The 19729-nt window shown below is 45.3% G+C and overlaps 1 protein-coding gene across 2 annotated transcripts in view; it reads right to left on the bottom strand.

The window, feature by feature from the left end:
• kif26ab (kinesin family member 26Ab) overlaps positions 1 to 19729 on the bottom strand; it is a 246052-nt gene that overhangs the window by 65506 nt on the left and 160817 nt on the right. For both annotated transcript variants that reach the window (XM_086003101.1, XM_086003100.1), the window contains exon 5: positions 8381 to 8564. In XM_086003101.1, coding sequence (XP_085859227.1) covers positions 8381 to 8564 — 184 coding nt within the window. The remainder of the gene's footprint in view (positions 1 to 8380; positions 8565 to 19729) is intronic.

The following is a 19729-nucleotide window of genomic DNA, read 5'->3' as shown; positions in this document are numbered from 1 at the left end:
AAGTGCCTAATCGGAAGATGAGGTGCTGTTCCTTGAGTTTACGGTGAGCTTCCGTGGAACAATGCAAGAGGCCGAGGACGGTAAGGTCCGATTGAGAATGGGGTGGTGAATTAAAATGACAGGCGACCGGAAGCTCAGGGTCACCCTTACGGACTGAATGGCGGTGTTCTGCAAAGCAGTCACCCAATCTGCGTTTGGTCTCCCCAATGTAGAGTAGACGGCATTGTGAGCAGTGAATACAGTATACTAGATTGCAAGAAGTATAAGTAAATCGCTGTTTCACCTGGAAGGAGTGTTTGGGGCCCTGGACAGTGGGAAGTGGGGAGGTATAAGGGCAGGTGTTGCATCTCCTGCGCTTGCACGGGAAGGTGCCAGGCGAAGGGGAAGGGGTGCTGGGGGTGATAGAGGAGTGGACTAGGGTGTCTTGGAGGGAGCGGTCCCTACGGAATGTTGAAAGGGGAGGGGAAGATGCGTTTGGTGGTGGGATCACTTTGGAGGTGGTGGAAATGGCGGAGGATGATCCGTTGAATGTGGAGGCTGGTGGGGTGAAAGGTGAGGACAAGGGGAACCCTATCATGGTTCCAGGAGGGAGGGACAGGGGTGAGGGCAGAAGTGCGGGAGATAGAACGGACACAGTCGAGGGCCGTGTCAACCACGGTAGAGGGGAATCCTCGGTTGAGGAAAAAGGAAGACATGTCGGAAGCACTGGTGTGGAAGGTGGCATCGTCAGAGCAGATGCGGTGGAGACGGAGAAACTGGGAGAATGGAATAGAGTCCTTACAGGAGGCAGGGTGGGAGGAAGTGTAGTCCAGGTAGCTGTGGGAGTCAGTGGGCTTGTAGTGAATGTTGGTCAATAACCTATCCCCAAAGATGGAGACGGAGAAGTCGAGGAAGGGAAGGGAAGAGTCAGAGATGGACCATGTGAAGGTGAGGGAAGGGTGGAAATTGGAGGCAAAGTGAATGAAATTGTCTAGTTCAGGCGAGAGCAGGAAACGGCACCAATACAGTCATCAATGTATCGGAAAAAGAGGTGAGTGAGGGGACCCGAGTAGGACTGGAACAGAGAGTGTTCCACATATCCCATGAAAAGGCAGGCATAGCTAGGACCCATGCAGGTACCCATAGCAACACCTTTGATTTGGAGGAAATGAGTGGAGTCAAAGGAGAAGTTGTTCAATGTGTTATTTTCCCATCTGATTTTGTTCGTTAAGTAGTCACAGTGCTGTACATGAAGCCTGGTTATATCTTAACTTTTTATCTGACAAAATCTATTGTATATAAAATAGGAAAAATGTTAGTGCAGTCAATGTGGGCTCGCGTGAGTCATTTAAAAAGGGATGGGCAGATTTCTACACAAGTTAAGCATAGAGAAATAGGGGTAATGTTCTACTTTACCAGGGGCTTCAAACTAGCAGTAGCAGAGCGGCTGTTTGTTAAACACCCCGCCCGATTTTCCTTTTCATTTGGAAAGGAAAATTGGGTGGGATGTAGAACGGGCGGGCGATTGCTACCACCAGTTTTCCATCCCACCCAAGTTGACAATTACCCCTGTGGGCAAGGTGCCAAGATAGCAGGCCAAATGAACATAAGAACATAAGAAATAGGAGCAGGAGTAGGCCAATCGGCCCCTCGAGCCTGCTCCGCCATTTAATAAGATCATGGCTGATCTGATCCTAACCGCCAATCTACTATCACAGAACCATCTCCTGAATCTAACAGAATTAGACACACGAAATAGGAGCAGGATCAGGCTACACGGCCCCTAGGCCCGCTCCGCTACCCACAGGGCCATGACCGATCCAAACCTAGACTCATGTCCAAATTCCTGCCCGCTCCCCGTAACCCTTAATTCCCTTTACTTCTAGGAAACTGTCTATTTCTGTTTTAAATTTATGTAATGATGTAGCTTCTACAGCTTTTTGGGGCAGCATATTCCATGGACCTACCACCCTCTGAGTGAAGTAGTTCCTCCTCATCTCAGTTTTGAAAGAGCAGCCCCTTATTCTAAGACTATGCCCCCTAGTTCTAGTTTCACCCATCATCGGGAACATCTTCCCCGCATCCACCCGATCCAACCCCTTCACAATCTTATATGTTTCAATAAGATCGCCTCTCATTCTTCTGAACTCCAATGAGTAGAGTCCCAATCTACTCAACCTCTCCTCATATGTCCATCCCCTCATCCCCGGGATTAACCGAGTGAACCTTCTTTGTACTGACTCGAGAGCAAGTATGTCCTTTCTTAAGTATGGACACCAAAACTGTACGCAGTATTCCAGGTGTGGTCTCACCAATACCTTGTACAACTGAAGCAATACCTCCCTATTTTTATATTCTATCCCCCTAGCAATGAAAGCCAACATTCCATTCGCCTTCTTGATCACTTGCTGCACCTGCATACTAACCTTTTGAGTTTCGTGCACCAGGACCCCCAGATCCCTTTGTACTTCAGTACTTTCCAGTTTCTTGCCATTAAGATAATAACTTGCTCTACGATTTTTCCTGCCAAAGTGCATAACCTCACACTTTCCAGTATTGTATTCCATCTGCCAAATCTCTGCCCACTTACTTAGCCTGTCGATGTCCCCTTGCAGGTTTTTTATGTCCTCCTCACTCACTACTTTCCCTCCCATCTTAGTATCATCTGCAAACTTTGATATGTTACACTCGGTCCCCTCCTCCAAATCGTTAATATAGATTGTAAAGAGTTGGGGACCCAGCACTGACCCCTGCGGAACACCACTAGTTACTGATTGCCAGTCTGAGAATGAACCATTTATCCCAACTCTCTGCCTTCTGTTAGATAGCCAATCCTCTATCCATGCCAGAATATTACCCCCAATCCCGTGATTTTTTTATCTTAAGCAATAATCTTTTGTGTGGCACCTTGTCAAATGCCTTTTGGAAGTCTAAATACACTACGTCCACTGGTTCCCCTTTATCCACCCTATATGTTACTTCCTCAAAGAACTCCAGCAAATTTGTCAAACATGACTTCCCCTTCATAAAACCATGCTGACTTTGCCCTATTAAATTATGATTATCCAAATGTCCTGTTACTGTCTCCTTAATAATGGACTCCAAAATTTTTCCTACCACAGATGTTAGGCTAACCGGTCTATAGCTTCCAGCCTTCTGTCTACTGCCCTTTTTAAATAAGGGTGTTACATTAGCAGTTTTCCAGTCTGCCGGGACCTTTGCCGAGTCCAGGGAGTTTTGGAAAATTATTACCAATGCATCCACAATCCCTACCGCCACTTCCCTCAAGACCCTAGGATGTAAGCCATCAGGTCCAGGTGATTTATCCGCCTTGAGTCCCATTATTTTACCAAGTACCATTTCCTTAGTGATTTTGATCGTGTTTAGCTCCTCCCCCCTTTAGCCCCCTGTTTGTCCAGTGTTGGGATATTCTTAGTGTCTTCTACTGTAAAGACTGATGTAAAATATTCATTCAGTGTTTTTGCCATCTCCATATTTCCCACCATTAATTTCCCGGTCTCATCCTCTAAGGGACCAACATTTACTTTAGCCACCCTTTTTCTTTTTATATAATTATAAAAACTCTTACTACCTGTTTTTATATTTTTTGTTAATTTACTTTCATAATCTATCTTCCCTTTCTTAATCAATCTTTTTGTTATTTTTTGCTGTCTTTTAAAGTTTTCCCAATCCTCTATCCTCCCACTAGATTTGGCTACCTTATATGCCCTTGTTTTTAGTCGAATACTATCCTTAATTTATTTACTTAGCCACGGATGGCTGTCTTTTCTTTTACACCCTTTTCTTCTCAGTGGAATATATTTTTTTTGGAAGTTGTAAAATAACTCCTTAAATGTACACCACTGATCATGTATCGTCTTACCCTTTAATCTATTTTCCCAATCCACTCTACTCAATTCCGCTCTCATACCTTCATAGTCTCCTTTATTCAAGCTTAGCACGCTTGTTTGAGATCCAACCTTCTCACCCTCTAATTGAATATGGGATTCAACCATGTTATGGGTTCTGATCATAGAGCTGAAGATAGGACAGCTTGATCAGCTTAATAGCCTTTTTCCATTCCTATGTTATGTTGTTATTCTTTTTTCCGATGCAATACATATACAATAAATCCTAGATTATCTGACAAAATGCAGGGAATTTCCCTGTCGGATATTGGCAATTCCCAGATAATTGAGAGAGCCACAAATTATATGGCTGACTGTTGTCTTTTGAAGGTGCTGCCTTTCCCCACCCACTTGCCTCAGTCATCTGCAGCACCACTCTGGTCTTCTGCTTCCGCCAAGATCAGCTGATGCTGGAACACCTAATCCATCAGTTAGCTTACTGGCCCAAAGCACGCCACGAATGTGTTCATGACTCTAGCTGCCAGACAGCCAATCAAAAACTCTCAACTCCCAACACCAACCAAAAGGCCTCTACAGCTGCAAAGATTAACACCAAAGGCAGCATGCACTCAACTCCAGCAATGCCATCAGTAGCCTTCACATAGATCAGTATTGCAGAGCTTCTGACTATAAAAATCAACATAAGAATGTAAGAACGTAAAAAATAGGAGCAGGAGTAGGCCATTTGGCCCCTCAAGCCTGTTCCACCATTCAATAAGGTCATGGCAGATCTTCTACCTCAACTCCACTTTCCTGCACTATCCTCATATCCCTTGATTCCCTTAATATCCAAAAATCTATCGATCTCTGTCTTGAATATACTCAACGACTGAGCCTCCACAGCCCTCTGGGGTAGAGAATTCCAAAGATTCACCAGCCTCTGAGTGAAGAAATTTCTCCTCACTCCTAAATAGCCAACCCCTTATTCTGAGACTGTGACCCCTGGTTCTAGACTCCCCAGCCAGGGGAAACAGCCTCCCTGCATCTACCCTGTCAAGCCCTGTAAGAATTTTGTATGTTTCAATGAGATCACCTCTCATTCTTCTAAACTCCAGAGAATGTAGGCCTAGTTTACTCAATCTCTCCTCATAGGACAATGCCCCCATCCCAGGAATCAGTCTGGTGAACCTTCGTTGTACTCCCTCTATGGCAAGTATATCCTTCCTTAGTAAAGGAGACCAAAACTGTACAAAATACTCCAGGTGTGGTCTCACCAGGGCCCTATATAATTGCAGTAAGACGTCTTTACTCTTCTACTCAAATCCTCTTGTAATAAAGGCCAACATACCAGTCGCCTGTCACTTAATTCACCGCTCTACTCCCACTCAGACCTCACCATCCTCGGCCTCTTACACTGTTCCACTGAAGCTCAGCGTAAGCGCGAGGAACAGCACCTCATCTTTCGATTAGGCACTTTACAGCCTCCTGGACTCAACATAGAGTTCAACAATTTCAGATCATAACCTCGGCCCCTATCATATATATATTTTTTATCCACGCCTTTTGTTTGTCTTTTCTTCTCTCCCACATGGCAGCTGTCTTTCATTCTGCCAGCGCAATTTACACTTCATCCAGAGCCATCCTTTGTTTCTTAACCTGTCCCATTACCATCTCCCTTTGCCTTGAATATCTCTTAATGTCTCTTAACCACTCCTGCCTTCTATCCTATCACAGACCTTCCCTTTTGTTCTTTCATCCCCTCCCCCCTTTCCCAGCCCCTACACTTGCTTAAAAATCTGTTCCATTTCCTGCTTTTTTCCAGTTCTGACGAAAGGTCATCGACCTGAAACGTTAACTGTTTCTCTCTTCACAGATGCTGCCTGACCTGCTGTGTATCTCCAGCATTTTCTGTTTTTATAACTGTTTATACTAGCTGCTTGCACCACTATGTGCAGAGGAGGGGTGATAGTACTCGCAGAAACACATACATTTTCTGGTCTCCTGTACTAGCAGGGCACTTTTCTCTGATTAAAACCTAACAAGACTGTTGGCTAACTTTACCTGGAAGAAAATTAAACGGCAGTATTTTTTTTCCAGTAAATACAATTAGACCACTGTGCTGGGTGCAATTCACTAAATCACAAGATAATTACGAATGAGGAAAACATTGGGCCCATCATAATTCATCCATTCAGAAACACCCTCCAGTCCCTCCATGGTAGCATCAAATTCTTTCTTATTGATTCCAAGGTGTTTGCCTCCACTACTCTATTGGGACGTCCATTCTATGTGTTGATTGCTCCTTGTGTGAAGAAGAACTTCCTGATATCAGTCCAAAATTTACCTTTCACTAGTTTGACCCTATTTCCTTTTGCCCAGCTCTTGCAATTTACTTTAAAATAATATTCTAGATTTACCTTTTCCATATCCTTAACAGTCCTATGTAGTTCTGGAAGACCGCCTCTCAGATAACTCCTTTCCAGGCTGAAAAGCCCAAGGGGGAAAAATTCAGTTGGTTGCGCCACCCATTAGCGCCTAAAGAGGCCCGGGTGCAGCGAACCCTGCGCCTCTTCCCATATTGAGCGGACATTTAGCGCCGGCGCTAAACCTTAGCGCCCGCTCACTGGCGCACGCAGATCATGACGTAATTTCAGTGTGCAACGCCTTTGGGGTGCCCCGGACCGGAAATTCAGTGGCGCCCCCCTCCGTTCCGCCTGGCGCTAACAAGGACAGGTTACCTGGAACGTTTCCCAGTCGCTGTCGGGCTTGGGGGGGGGGGCGCTCTTTAAAGGGGACTGTTCTGGATTATTAGTGGCAGCCATTTTTGGACCACAACTTCTTTGAGAGAGAGCGATCTCTCCCTGGCCCTCTCCATGTGGTTGAAGTTATTCCCGCCACAGGTAGGTTGCCGCCGATTTTGAGGCCTACAAGGCGCAGAGTGTGGCTGCAGATGATAATCGATCCGCCCCTTTAAGAGCTGGCCAGCGCCAGCGTGTCTGGGTGAAATCGATAATTGACGGCACCTGCGCTGCGCCCGCCCGTGGAGAAATTGCATCGCGCCGCCGGGTTAGCGCCTTAAGACTACCGTGCAGCGCCTGATTTAGCACCGCAATCACCTTCAGGGGCGCTGCAACCCAATATCGCTCGAGGTGGCGATAAATTGCGCCTGGCGTTAAACTTTGCATACCGCCAATACTAACACCCCAAACGGGGCGATACCGAATTTCTCCCCCCAAGTTTCTCTAGTCTGTCCTCATAACTCAGCCCCCTAAAAGTAGGAATCAGCCTTGTGGCTCTTCTCCACACTGCTTCCAACACTTAAATGTCTCCCTTTCATCTCATTGATCAGAACTGGATAAAATATTCAATGTGTGGTCTGAACAGTGCACTGTACAGTTAGATCACAACTTCCTCTGATTTATATTCAACGGTTTCGCTGTGCAGTTCAGCGTGCTATTGGCTTTGTAGATATGCTGCTGTGCATTAGTTGGGCATGTTTAGCGTTTAGTCTGCTAAGACTCCTAGGACTCTTTCTGCTTCATATTTAACTACTTCAACACCATTCATGGAGTATGTGTGTTTCTTATTTTTCCTTTCTATGTGCAGTACTGTGTATTTGTTTGCATTTAATTTTACCTACATTAATCTGCCCACATACTTGTTTTGGTTATACCCAGTTGGTAGCACTCTCGCCTCTGAGTCAGAAGGTTGTGGGTTCAAGTCCCACTCCTGAGACTTGAGCACAAAAATCTAGGCTGACACGCCAGTGCAGTACTGAGGGAGTGCTGCACTGTCGGAGGTGCCGTCTTTCAGATGAGACGTTAAACCGAGGCCCTGTCTGCCCTCTCAGGTATACATAAAAGATCCCATGGAACTATTTGAAGAGAGCAGTTGAGTTCTCCTGGTATCCTAGCCAATATTTATCTCTCAACCAACACCTAAAACAGATGATCTAGCCATTATCATATTGCTGTTTGTGGGACCTTGCTGTGCGCAAATTGGCTGCTGCATTTCCTACATTACAGCAGTGACTACACTTCAAAAGTACTTAATTGGCTGTAAACTGCTTTGGGATGTCCTGAGGTCATGAAAGACGCTATAGAAATGCAAGTTCTTTCTTTTCTTTCTTTACTGTAGCTAGCACAAACAAAAACCAACGTGATACATTAGCTAAAGCTGACACAATATCATCATTTGTAGTGTTATATTATACTTTTTGGCCCAGTATGAAGAAAACTTGAGGGACTGCACCAGCCCCATAAATGCACTATAAAAGGGATATCTCTGCTGCAGATTTCAGCTTGGGGCCATGAACACTCTGAATGTTTCTGTAAATTCATTTGTACATTGAGAAAACAGCATCAAGTGATCTGTAAGTAATAAAACTTCATCAAGAGATGTGGCTCTTAAAAATTATATTTAGCAGAAACACAGGATTCAAAAATCATATCGATATTATTTCTTAAGCTTCATATTATTTGATGTATCTATATTTACACAGATTTCAGCAGTGATACATAGCGAAGACAACTGACAGCAGACTTATCTCATACCTTGCCAATGCCTGGGTTGTCCTTGACTTTACACACAGCCCTCAAAAGGCATGGTGGTGCTGGGGGAGGGGACACTTGCAAAATACCACTGAAATTTGTTCTGCAGTTTGAGAGCTCATGCGAATGCTGGAGAAGTGGGTGGTTTTTCTTTTGCTTCGTAGAGAGATTCAGCTTCTGCGCTGCTCTGTAGAATGTAAGGGGGGAAAAACAGCAGTGTTACTAAGAGCCAAATGTAATTTGGCCCAGCAAAACAGATGTTCAATGTCATCATTCCCTGTTTAACAAATCAACTCACTTGATTCTAATCAAATTCCATAGGAATGTTCCGTCAGGAGACTAATATAGGCAGATTCAGGCAGAAATATGGCCAAGACAATATTCACTTAATTTCTCCCTAGCAGAGTTTCAATTAGACTATAACTTGCTGAACAGCTTCAGCAGCTGAGTCCAAGGCTGCCGAAATCTCAGCAACACCATAAAAGCTGAAATCAGCCTCCTGTCAGTATAAGGCCAGATGGGCTACTCTGGAACATACAGTACATAGTGATCTAACAAGTTATTAGCATTTCAGAGGATTCGCATTCCTCTGGTACATGGTAAAATGTATAGTAATGGTTACTTTTATAGCTCCCCATTAATTACTATATCAGTTGTATTTCTGGTTTACTCAAGAGGTGCAAACAGCAGGCAAACACAGCAGTCCATAAATAATTCGCCACCACAGTGGCTCGTTAAAGCAGCATAGCTCAATGAAACAAAACATGAAAGCACTAATGCATTTTCAGATCGCGGATAAAAAATTAATTTTGTCAATTCATCACTAATCACACATTCAAGCTTTACAGCATTGACAGTAAATTGGATTTAAAAGTTCACCTTTCCTACAGGGCACTTACTTGAATAACAGCAGGATATTATGACTACAACGGTTTTTAACTTTCAAAAAGCATTATATAAGTCACTAGCATTCCCCCTTTGAATTGTGCAAATATGTTTTGCAAGCAGTACATCAGCATGCAAGTGGTCAGTCCTGGGTAGAAATGACAACTGTAGCCTCTGGAGGTTCCAGTCCAAATACAGGCAAGAAATACACAAGACCTGATGAAATAATTATTACTTCAATAAAGTCTAGTGTAGGATTTCCCTTGGGAGAGGCTGTGAAAGGAAGCAGGATGTAAAGGCTGATTTTGCACATCTACTGTTCATTCAGGCAGACAAAGCTTTAACCTGCTGCTACTGCAAGTTTATATGAAGCAATCTCTTACAGCAGAAATCATATTGTAGAAAAAAAAACTAACATATTGCTTGGTATGATTACAAATAGCAGTCAAGTAGAGGGAATTCTGATATAAAAAGACACATAACGGGTTTAGAAATTGATTCTCCCAGTCCTTTTCTAAAGAATGTTTTTGATGTATTTCATTATTTTGGGTACTGAAACAGTATTTAAAATATTAGACTACATTTCTCAATTATCAGTGGTAGCAGAATTTTTATTTTGGTAAAAGATTCTACAAAATTAATTGGAAATTTAAATGTAATGTTTGAATATTACATGGACGCTGGCTTTCTGAGCCAGCATCAAGTCAGTATGACTGCATTTGAACGAGTTCCACCTCTGACATCAGAAAGGCAGCAACAAATTTAAATTGCAACATTACAGTAAAGATCAAAATTACAATTGCAAATCAGTGAAAGGGTTTAAACAACATTTTAAAAAAAGCATGGAATGTTCTATGGGTTCATTAAGGGGGTAGTAAATGTCATTTTATACAAACTCAAATAATCCTAAAATTCTTTAATTCCTTTGAAAATCCTGAAAGAATCATCTACTAAATATGATTGATAACTAATATAATGAAGGTGTCTGGAGTCAACTGTTGTAAATCAATACAGGAAAAGATGCTTGAATTTACTTACAGTTCCCTCCAATCCATCATCTAGTTAGGGTTTATAACCAGCACATGAAGCCAATAAACCACAACTTTCCCATCCATTTTGCTTTGACACTCCATTATCCAGGATGTGTAGGGACAGTCTGGTCCAGCAGCAATCATTGAGGTTTCCACATGATTACACGGTGACTTCTGATAAACCGCTGAGCTCAACAAAGACACTGCAGTGGTGCCGAGCACAAGTCATCAAAATACATAAATAGCTCATCAGGAGAAGCTTGAATATCATATTGTACGTTCTCTCTGACTTGAAGGTTTTTTTTTTACATGTTCAGTTTTTCTTCCTCCTTAACTTTAGCTGTTGCTTTCTGACGTGGTTTCAAATCTCCCTCTCTGCCTGATCCCCATGTATCCAAAAGTTGTATTAACTCTTAGAGGATGAACAATTCAGCCTCTCTCCGGCACCTTTATAAATGCTCACCGGAGAGCTAAATACTAATCCAACCTAATCTGTGCTTACTCAAGAAACAAAAGCTCAGGCGTGATTTGTCCCGTGCCTCTCTTGTCCAAGGCTCCTCCTTGTCAATATCTTCAATGAGCAGCTTTCAGTTAATCATGATGCAAATTAAAATTTCTCCATTGCTTTGACAGCGAACTGGCAGCTGTCCTTGATTTTTCTAACTCCCCTCCCATTCTCCTGTGCCAGCTGAGGTATCAATACATTCACACTATGTGATCACCACTTCTCTGATTCCTTCTACCCTCCACTCGCGTCACAAAGATTATCATGAATTCTACATTAGTCAGAAAAGAAAATTCTTGTTCCTTCTGCCCTCAAACTGTGCTGCAACATGATTCTACCTCTTTGGTAGCGCTTTATGCAAATCATTAGAGATGGTCAGTCAACCATTCTAAAAGCATTCATTACTTATTTATCGTCTTAAATAAGCATTACTAAATACTCTACCACAAAGCTATTCAGCAATTTTGTGCAAAGTTAGAAAATGATCTGAATAACGAGCCTTGAGAAAATCTGCATTACTAAAAGTACACATTTGTTTCTAGTTGTAAAGATCAACTTTGTTTTCAAGTAAGGTGGTGGGCAGTTGTGAGAATTTAAAAGAATATGTATGGTCAACTAAACACAATTGCCACTCAGCAATACGTGTTGCGAAAATGGCTATTGTATACTAGCCTAGACTGACACATTTCTAAACCAACACCAATGTAAATTTCTTTTTGTTTTTCAAATGGGCTCAGAGATCAATGAATTTTATAGTTTTAATGACTTCTGCATTTTATTTGGCAACGACTACTGGCACAGGCACTGTGCCATGGTTATAATAGGGCCCTTTGCTGTAAATCCAGGCAGAGTCGATTGAATTCATATGGGCAAATCTGTCTTGGTTATGGTGAATGTTCTCAGTAAAGCAGCTCCGCACCCACATTTTTTTAAAGTTTAAATAACCAGGATAGCACCTGATGGTAGGAGGAACAGAGTGTCCGTGCCATGGTGGCTGGATGTAACTGGCATAATGGGGATGATTTGTCATTAAATGCACTGCCACATTGTACTGACACGTGCATGATATTAACCGAAAGCAAATCTGTTTTATATCAGTTTGGAGCGCACCATCATCCCAAGTAAATGTTATTTAAGTAGTCAGACTTCAGCCAATTCTAGGACCGATATGTTCTTCTAACTGCATGCAAATAATAATTACTGTATGCATTGGTGGAAGAAGCACAACAACGAGTGCTAATAATCAACCCTAAGTATAAACATCATCAAAGTTTTCAGATAATTACATCTATATTATATTACAGATCTTAACGTTTGTCTGCACACCGTCAACTTTTTCTGTTATAAATTCTAATGTCCAAGTTGATGATGAAAATGTCCTATGTACACTTGTCATGCTGTAATTAAACCTTGTGGAAGCGTTGCAGCGCCACCATTGGCAGGAGGATATCATTACAGTATGACAAGCTGACATTGACAGTTCCATTATAAATTGCTGTATCCACATTTATAATGGAAATATAAAAATAAGGACAGAATGTATGACTTTAAAATGAGGATTGAATTATGTCTGTGCGCCCTGGTCTAATTATCCCTGCCCTCTAACCCCGCTTCACCGGACGACTACTTTCGATCTGGACTCCCTGTGTGCAACACCATGGTGAATCGATTAGTTAAACATACACGTTATTTTGAATTTGGATGATTATATTGTGTTCTCTTAAAAATACATAACAAAATCTTACCTATCCTATGAAATGATGAGATGAAAGCAGTTTTTAATAGAACTTATGTGGCGGAGCCACCAAGGGTCTCAGAACAATTAGTAATAATCCCTTTAACTACAGTGTAGTGCAGCCGCAGACTGCACCTTTAAACTGTCTGTTAACTGTACTGTATTGTGTTTTCCTGCACTCCACGTGATGACGTCATGATGCCGATCACGTGACCACCAGTGGCGCGAAGAACGCGATGACGTCATGACGTCAGCTTCCAGAATCTTCCAGTAGTCGTGGAGTGCCCAGCAAGCTGATTAGACCTGTGTACCGTTTCTCCTGTAGTTTCCCTGTTAACTTCGTTGTTCATTAAAACCTGTTGATTTGATTCATCGAGTCGAATACCTTATTCAGATAGGAACTTCCGTTCCTACATTGGTGACCCCGATCTCGTCGGACAACTTTCGTCGAGGATGAACACGAACGCCGTCGCCCTTAAACTGCCGCAGTTCTGGGAACAGCAGCCAGCAGCATGGTTTTTCCAGGCAGAAGCACAGTTCGCTCTCCGGGAGGTCACAGCGGATTCGACCTGTTATTATTATGTGGTTGCCGCTCTCAACAGTGCCACGGCCTCGTGGGTCGTCAGCATCCTTGGAAGCCCACCGGAGGAGGGCAAGTACGAAGCGCTTAAAGCCCGTTTGCTACAGGTATTTGATCTTAATAAGTCGGAGCGGGCACGCAAGCTTATTTCCATGCCCGGCCTTGGGGACTCAAAACCGTCAGAGCTGATGAGTCAAATGCTCACGCTGTTGAGCGCGGAACCCCAATGTTTTTTATTCCGTGAGCTTTTCCTCTGCCAGCTACCCGAACCGGTTCAGGCGGCCTTGGCCAACACTGCCATCACAGACGGTGCTGAACTCGCTGCAGAGGCAAACAAGATATTTACTGTTACTCAGCAATGTTGTGCAGCCACGAGGCGCTTTTCCCCCATGCGAGCGAAGCCCAGCCCTCCCCCAGCAAGATGGTGCGTGTACCACGTCCGTTTTGGCGCCAAAGCTCGATGCTGCCGGCCTCCTTGCAGTTTCCCTCAAGAAAAAAAAACTCCAACAAGCCCACGTCCTCCCGGACGGACGACAAGGTCTGAAAAGCATGGCAAGTTAGCTATGGCGGCGGGCTCAGCGGGCTAACTCATTTACGTTACGGATTCCGTTACGGGCCGACGATTCCTGTGCGACACTGGTTCACAGTGCAGCATCCTGCCAGCTTCAAAGCTGGACCTACTATCCGGCGGCCAGGGGCCTTCCCTCGTGGCAATAAATGGCGCTGCCATGCGTACGTTCGGTAAACGGACGGTAAACTTAACCTTCGCCGGTCAGCGTTTTGTCTGCGACTTTATTACAGCTAAGGTCTCACAGGCCATCCTGGGGGTGGATTTTTTCTGTGCCAACAGTCTGCTGGTCGACGTCCAACACTGCCGACTCATTAATGCGTCCACTTTCCACGCAGTGCCCTGCCACCGCAGCACTGCCGTGTCCTGGTCGGTGGCCTGTGCGGTTCCATCGCAAGACGGGTTTACGCGCCTGCTCGGCGAATTCCCGGAGCTCACCAGGCCTACTTTTTCGGATGCAAGCACACGGCACGGGGTGGAGCACCATATCTCCACGACCGGAGCACCCGTTTACGCTCAGGCGCGGTGATTAGAAGCCGGCAAGCTGGCAGCCGCAAAGGCTGAGTTCCAGACCATGGAGCGCCTCGGGATCATCCGGCGTTCGGACAGCCCTTGGTCCTTCCCACTGCATATAGTACACAAACCAGGCGGCGGATGGCGACCTTGCGGGGATTACAGACGCTTAAACGATGCCACGACACCGGACAGGCATCCTATTCCCCACATCCAAGATTTTTCGGCACATCTGGCTGGCAACTCTATATTTTCTAAAGTGGATCTCGTTCGTGGATATCACCAAGTTCCGGTGCACCCTCCAGACGTCCCCAAAACGGCAGTCATCACTCCGTTCGGCCTTTTTGAGTTCCTCCGCATGCCATTTGGTCTGAAAAACGCAGCTCAAGCATTCCAGCGGTTGATGGACTCTGTCTTACTGGACCTGCCCTTCATTTTTGTATATTTGGACGACATCCTAATAGCCAGCAAGGATACGACAGCTCACATGACCCATTTACGTACACTTTTCGCCCGGCTCAGCCAACACGGCCTTATTGTCAATCCGGCCAAATGCACGTTTGGAGTATCCAGTATTGATTTCCTGGGACACAGGATTACCCCAGAAGGCACCGTCCCGCTAGCCACCAAGGTAGAGGCAGTTACCGCATTCCCGCGGCCTCACACAGTCAAACCCCTGCAAGAGTTCTTGGGGATGGTAAATTTTTATCATCGTTTCGTCCCCAAGGCGGCCCGGTTAATGCAACCTCTGTACGAAGCACTAAAAGGAAAGTCGGGCAAGGATGTTCTCACTTGGACACCGCAAATGGACCAGGCGTTCCGCGATACCAAGGCGGCGTTGGCGGATGCAACTATGCTAGCACACCCACTCCCGGGTGCGACTGTTGCCCTCACTACCGATGCCTCCGACTACACCATCGGAGCAGTTCAAGAGCAGTGGGTCGACGGGGGTTGGCAGCCGTTAGCCTTTTTCAGCCGCCAACTGCGCAAGAATGAGCGAAAGTATAGCACTTTTGACAGAGAGTTGCTAGCCCTGTTTTTGGCCATCCGGCATTTCCGTTTCCTTCTATAAGGCCGTCCGTTCACTGCATTCATGGACCACAAGCCGCTCACCTTCGCCATGGCCAAAACGGCGGAACCTTGGTCAGCTCGGCAGCAGCGCCACCTCACGTTTATATCCGAATTCACAACGGATTTGCGGCATGTGTCAGGCAAGGATAATCTCGTGGCAGATTGCCTTTCCCGGGTTCCAGTCCAGGCAGTCCACCTGGGCATCGATTTCGTCAGACTGGCAGAGGATCAACTGGCAGACCCAGAGGTACAAGCGTTTAGGACCACGCCTTCCAGTTGGCAGGTTGCAGACGTGCCGTTTCAAGCGGCAGGAACCATGCTCTTGTGCGACACATCCATGGGAGTGCCCCGGCCCATCGTGCCGGTCGAATGGCGCAAGAAAGTATTCCAGGCAATCCACGGGTTATCTCACCTGGGGATGCGGGCTTCTCAACGGCTACTGTCCCGCAAATTTGTTTGGAAAGGTGATATATCTATCAATTCATCCAATGAAAAGCGACGAGTTAAGACAGTAACTATAGGTTTTTATTGGCTAAATAACAGAGCCCACCCTCGTGGGTGATCAGATCCAACAAGGAGGAATACCAGCCAGTCGACCACCTTTATACCTGGGCAAGTAGGTGGAGCCATGGGCGGAGTCAGCAGTGGTCAGCCCAGGTATAACAGCGCGACAAGAGGCGACCTCGTGTAGTGATACAACAGTGTAAACAGTGATAACCATAGTGTAACGATATAACAGTGATAACCATAGTGTAACGATAAAAGTGGTTTACCACAAAAGGCATGCATTTGGACGTCCGGGACGGGACAAACAATTGCATCGATTGTCAAAAATCCAAAGTCCACCGTCACGTCAAGGCTCCGGTTGCCAACTTCCTGGTGCCTGAGCGCCGTTTTGACCACGTTCACATGGATTTAGTAGGTCCCCTTCCCAGATTCCCTTGGCCGCTACCACCGCAGCAGACGTCGCCAGGGCATTTCTTTCGTCGTGGGTGGCTCGGTTCGGGGTGCCATCGGACATCTCCTCGGACCGCGGTCCGCAATTCACATCAGAGCTGTGGAACGCAGTGGCACAAGGCCTGGGTACCAAGCTGCACTGTACCACCGCGTACCATCCGCAGGCGAATGGTCTGTGCGAAAGGTTCCATCAGTCTCTCAAAGCGTCCCTCCGTGCCAGCTTGAGGGGACCCAACTGGGTGATGCTGGACCTTCGGACAGCCCCAAAGGAGGATCTTCAGTCTTCATCGGCTGAGCTGGTTTATGGCCAGACACTCAGAGTGCCAGGTGACTTTCTCCCTCCACACACCGAACCATGGTCTGCAGCTCAACAGCTCCTGCTACATCAGGAGGCGGCTAGGAATTTCCTGCCCATCCCAACCTCGCAGCATGACCTGCAGAGGCCTTACGTCCCGACAGAGCTCATGAGTTCGGACTATGTCTTTATTAGACAGGACGGTCACAGAGACCCGCTCAAGCCGCCGTATACTGGACCTTTTCGTGTCATCTCATCAGGGGAAAAGTTTTTCACAGTCGAAGTCGGTGGAAAGTCCGATACCATCTCTATCGACCAGCTCAAACGAGCCCACCTAGATCGGAATGAGCCTGTCGTGGCTGCCCAACCGCCTCGCCGCGGCCGACCGCCATTGGCCGCCAGACCAGCCGTGCACCAGCCCACCGTCGAACAGCCCGATTCGGCCTCAGACGCGCCTGCACCTCTGACTACCGTTTCTGCCTCGCCCGAGACGCCGCTTCTGCCGCAATCCAGCACTGGTTCTTCTACTAACGCCCCGTTTCCGCTGCCTGAGTTTCGTCGCCGTTCGGCCAGGATCATTAAACCTCCTACTCGGTTGACAATGTCCGTTAAAGTGGATTCTGGGGGGGCGCCTGTGGCGGAGCCACCAAGGGTCTCAGAACAATTAGTAATAATCCCTTTAACTACAGTGTAGTGCAGCCGCGGACTGCACCTTTAAGCTGCCTGTTAACTGTACTGTATTGTGTTTTCCTGTACTCCACGTGATGACGTCATGACGCCGATCACGTGACCACCAGTGGCGCGAAGAACGCGATGACGTCATGACGTCAGCTTCCAGAATCTTCCAGTAGTCGTCGAGTGCCCAGCAAGCTGATTAGACCTGTGTACCATTTCTCCTGTAGTTTCCCTGTTAACTTCGTTGTTCATTAAAACCTGTTGATTTGATTCATCGAGTCGAATACCTTATTCAGATAGGAACCTCTGTTCCTACACTTACCCATTTTTCAGCTCACCAGCAACACTTTTTGAAATAAAAAGATTCCATGTATTAAATTAAATTCCAGGCAATTCTAAAAGGATCCATTTTTATATACTTTTTCTCTCAGGGAGCGAGGAGAAGGGAATTTTGACACATTTCCTTAGTAAGTGGCTAAACTCAAACTCACAAACTAGAGGTACCACAAAATGAGTTAAGTAGATCAACATAACCTTCTAACTCCTGCAGAAGGAGCTGAAGATGAAGAACTTTTAATGATCAACAGAAAAGTAGAAACATAAACAAAGACTTTACTTGTATTATTTTTAAAATTAAACCTCTAGAGCTGTAACTAGACAGGTAATATCCTGCAGTAAATGTAAATTCCAGCTTTGGTCACTTTCCTTTAATTTAGGACAGCAGTTAGGTAGAATGATCATAAATGGAATTCTTGATGTGTTTAATATTTCAGCAACTGTACATTGCTTATTAATAGTGGGTTGTGTTAAATTTGGATTAATAAGGGGTGAAATATACAATCATAGATGGTAATAAACCAGTATCAACATTTCCAATTACAAAACCTAACTTTCATGTATTAAATCCAATTACAGTCTGGACACGGTAGGTGGGAGGGTTAAACTAGGAAAATCTTACAATCAAGTCATATAATAAATAAAATAATATAAAAATGCGTACTGACTATTGTTGTTGTAAATTTCCAAAATAACAAGATTTGTCCTTACATTATGCCCAATGATAAAGAGATCTGCCTCATATGTCTACTCCCTTCATAGCTCAGTGAGTAGCAGATCCACACAGACCGCAAAAGACCTAGAATTGACCTCTGGTTTGCACTGAATTGTCTGATCTCAGCCAGGGCAAGGGTAGATAAAGTACAGTTGGCCTTAGTGCACCCATACCCCTCCCACCCACCCATATAGATTAGGGAGCAAAAGATTGGTCAGGGCTCCCACTCCTGATCAATACCCAGTGATCCCTGCAGTTAAGTGAGGACAGGATCGGATTGCACTACAATAACACTAGCCCCCTCCCCAACCCCACCACCCCACCCCGCAACCCCACCACCCCCATGCCGGTTGAATAGCCTGCCACTGTTCACCATTGTGGCTCATACTTCAATAACAGCCACTTGGAGAAAATATCAGAGAGTAACTGGCACCCATGAAGCCTACTCTAGGAAGGAGTCAACATCTTCAGTAGAGAAGGGAAAAAAGTAGCAAAATAAAATATGCCTTGCACAACCAACAGCAACAATTTACATTTATATAACGCTTTTAACGTAGGAAAACATCACAGGGTACTTCACAGGAGTGTATTCAGACAAAACTGACACCAATCTAAAGAAGGAGAAATTAGGATGGAAGACCAAAAGCTTGGTTAAAGAGGTAGGTTTTAAGAAGGGTCTTAAAGGTGGACAGAGAGGTAGAGAGTTTTAGGGAGGAAATTCTAGAGCTTAGTGTCTAGAAGACTGAAGGTAGGACCACCAATGAAGGGAGTGGGGGATGCACAAGAGGCCAGAGTTGGCAAAACGTAGAGTTCTTGGATGGTTGGATGGAAGACATTACAGTGTTTGGGAGAAGCGAGGCCATGGAAGGATTTGAACATGAGGATGGAAATTTTAAAATCAAGGTACTGGTGGACCAGGAGCCAATGTAGGTCAGTGAGCACAGGGGTGATGGGTGAATGGGACTTGGTGTGAGTTAGGACACAGGCAGCAGAGTTATGGATGAGCTCAGGTTTATGGTTGGTGGAAGATGGGAGGCTGGCCAACAGAGCATTGGAATAATCAAGTCTGGAGGTAACGAAAGCATGGATGGGGCTTTTAGCAGCAGATAAGCTGAGGCAGCAGCGGAGACAGGCGATATTATGGAGGTAGAAGTAGGTGGTCTTTGTGATGTCGAGGATATGGACTTGGAAGTTCAGCTCAGGATCAAATAGGACGCCAAGGTTGCAAATAGTCTGATTCAGCCTGAGACAATGGCCAGGGAGGGGGATAGAATCAGTAGCGAGGGAATGGAACTTATGGTGGAGGCCAAAGACAATGGCTTTGGTCTTCCCAATGTTTAATTGGAGCCTTACATTTGTTTGAGCTATATTCTTGACTTTCCACACCTTTTATCCCAAGACAGAAAAAAGAGGATGATTAGAAAATACAACTTTCTTCAGGAAACAAAAGCTGTGCATTTTCAATGAACAAAGGAATACTTACTCA

Source organism: Somniosus microcephalus, chromosome 12 (genome assembly GCF_052327205.1).
Source record: "Somniosus microcephalus isolate GS21.2 chromosome 12, FLI_Smic_1.0, whole genome shotgun sequence".
Lineage (NCBI taxonomy): Eukaryota > Metazoa > Chordata > Chondrichthyes > Squaliformes > Somniosidae > Somniosus > Somniosus microcephalus.
Note: the sequence above shows the minus strand (reverse complement) of the source record. Positions and strands in the feature narration are given on the sequence as shown.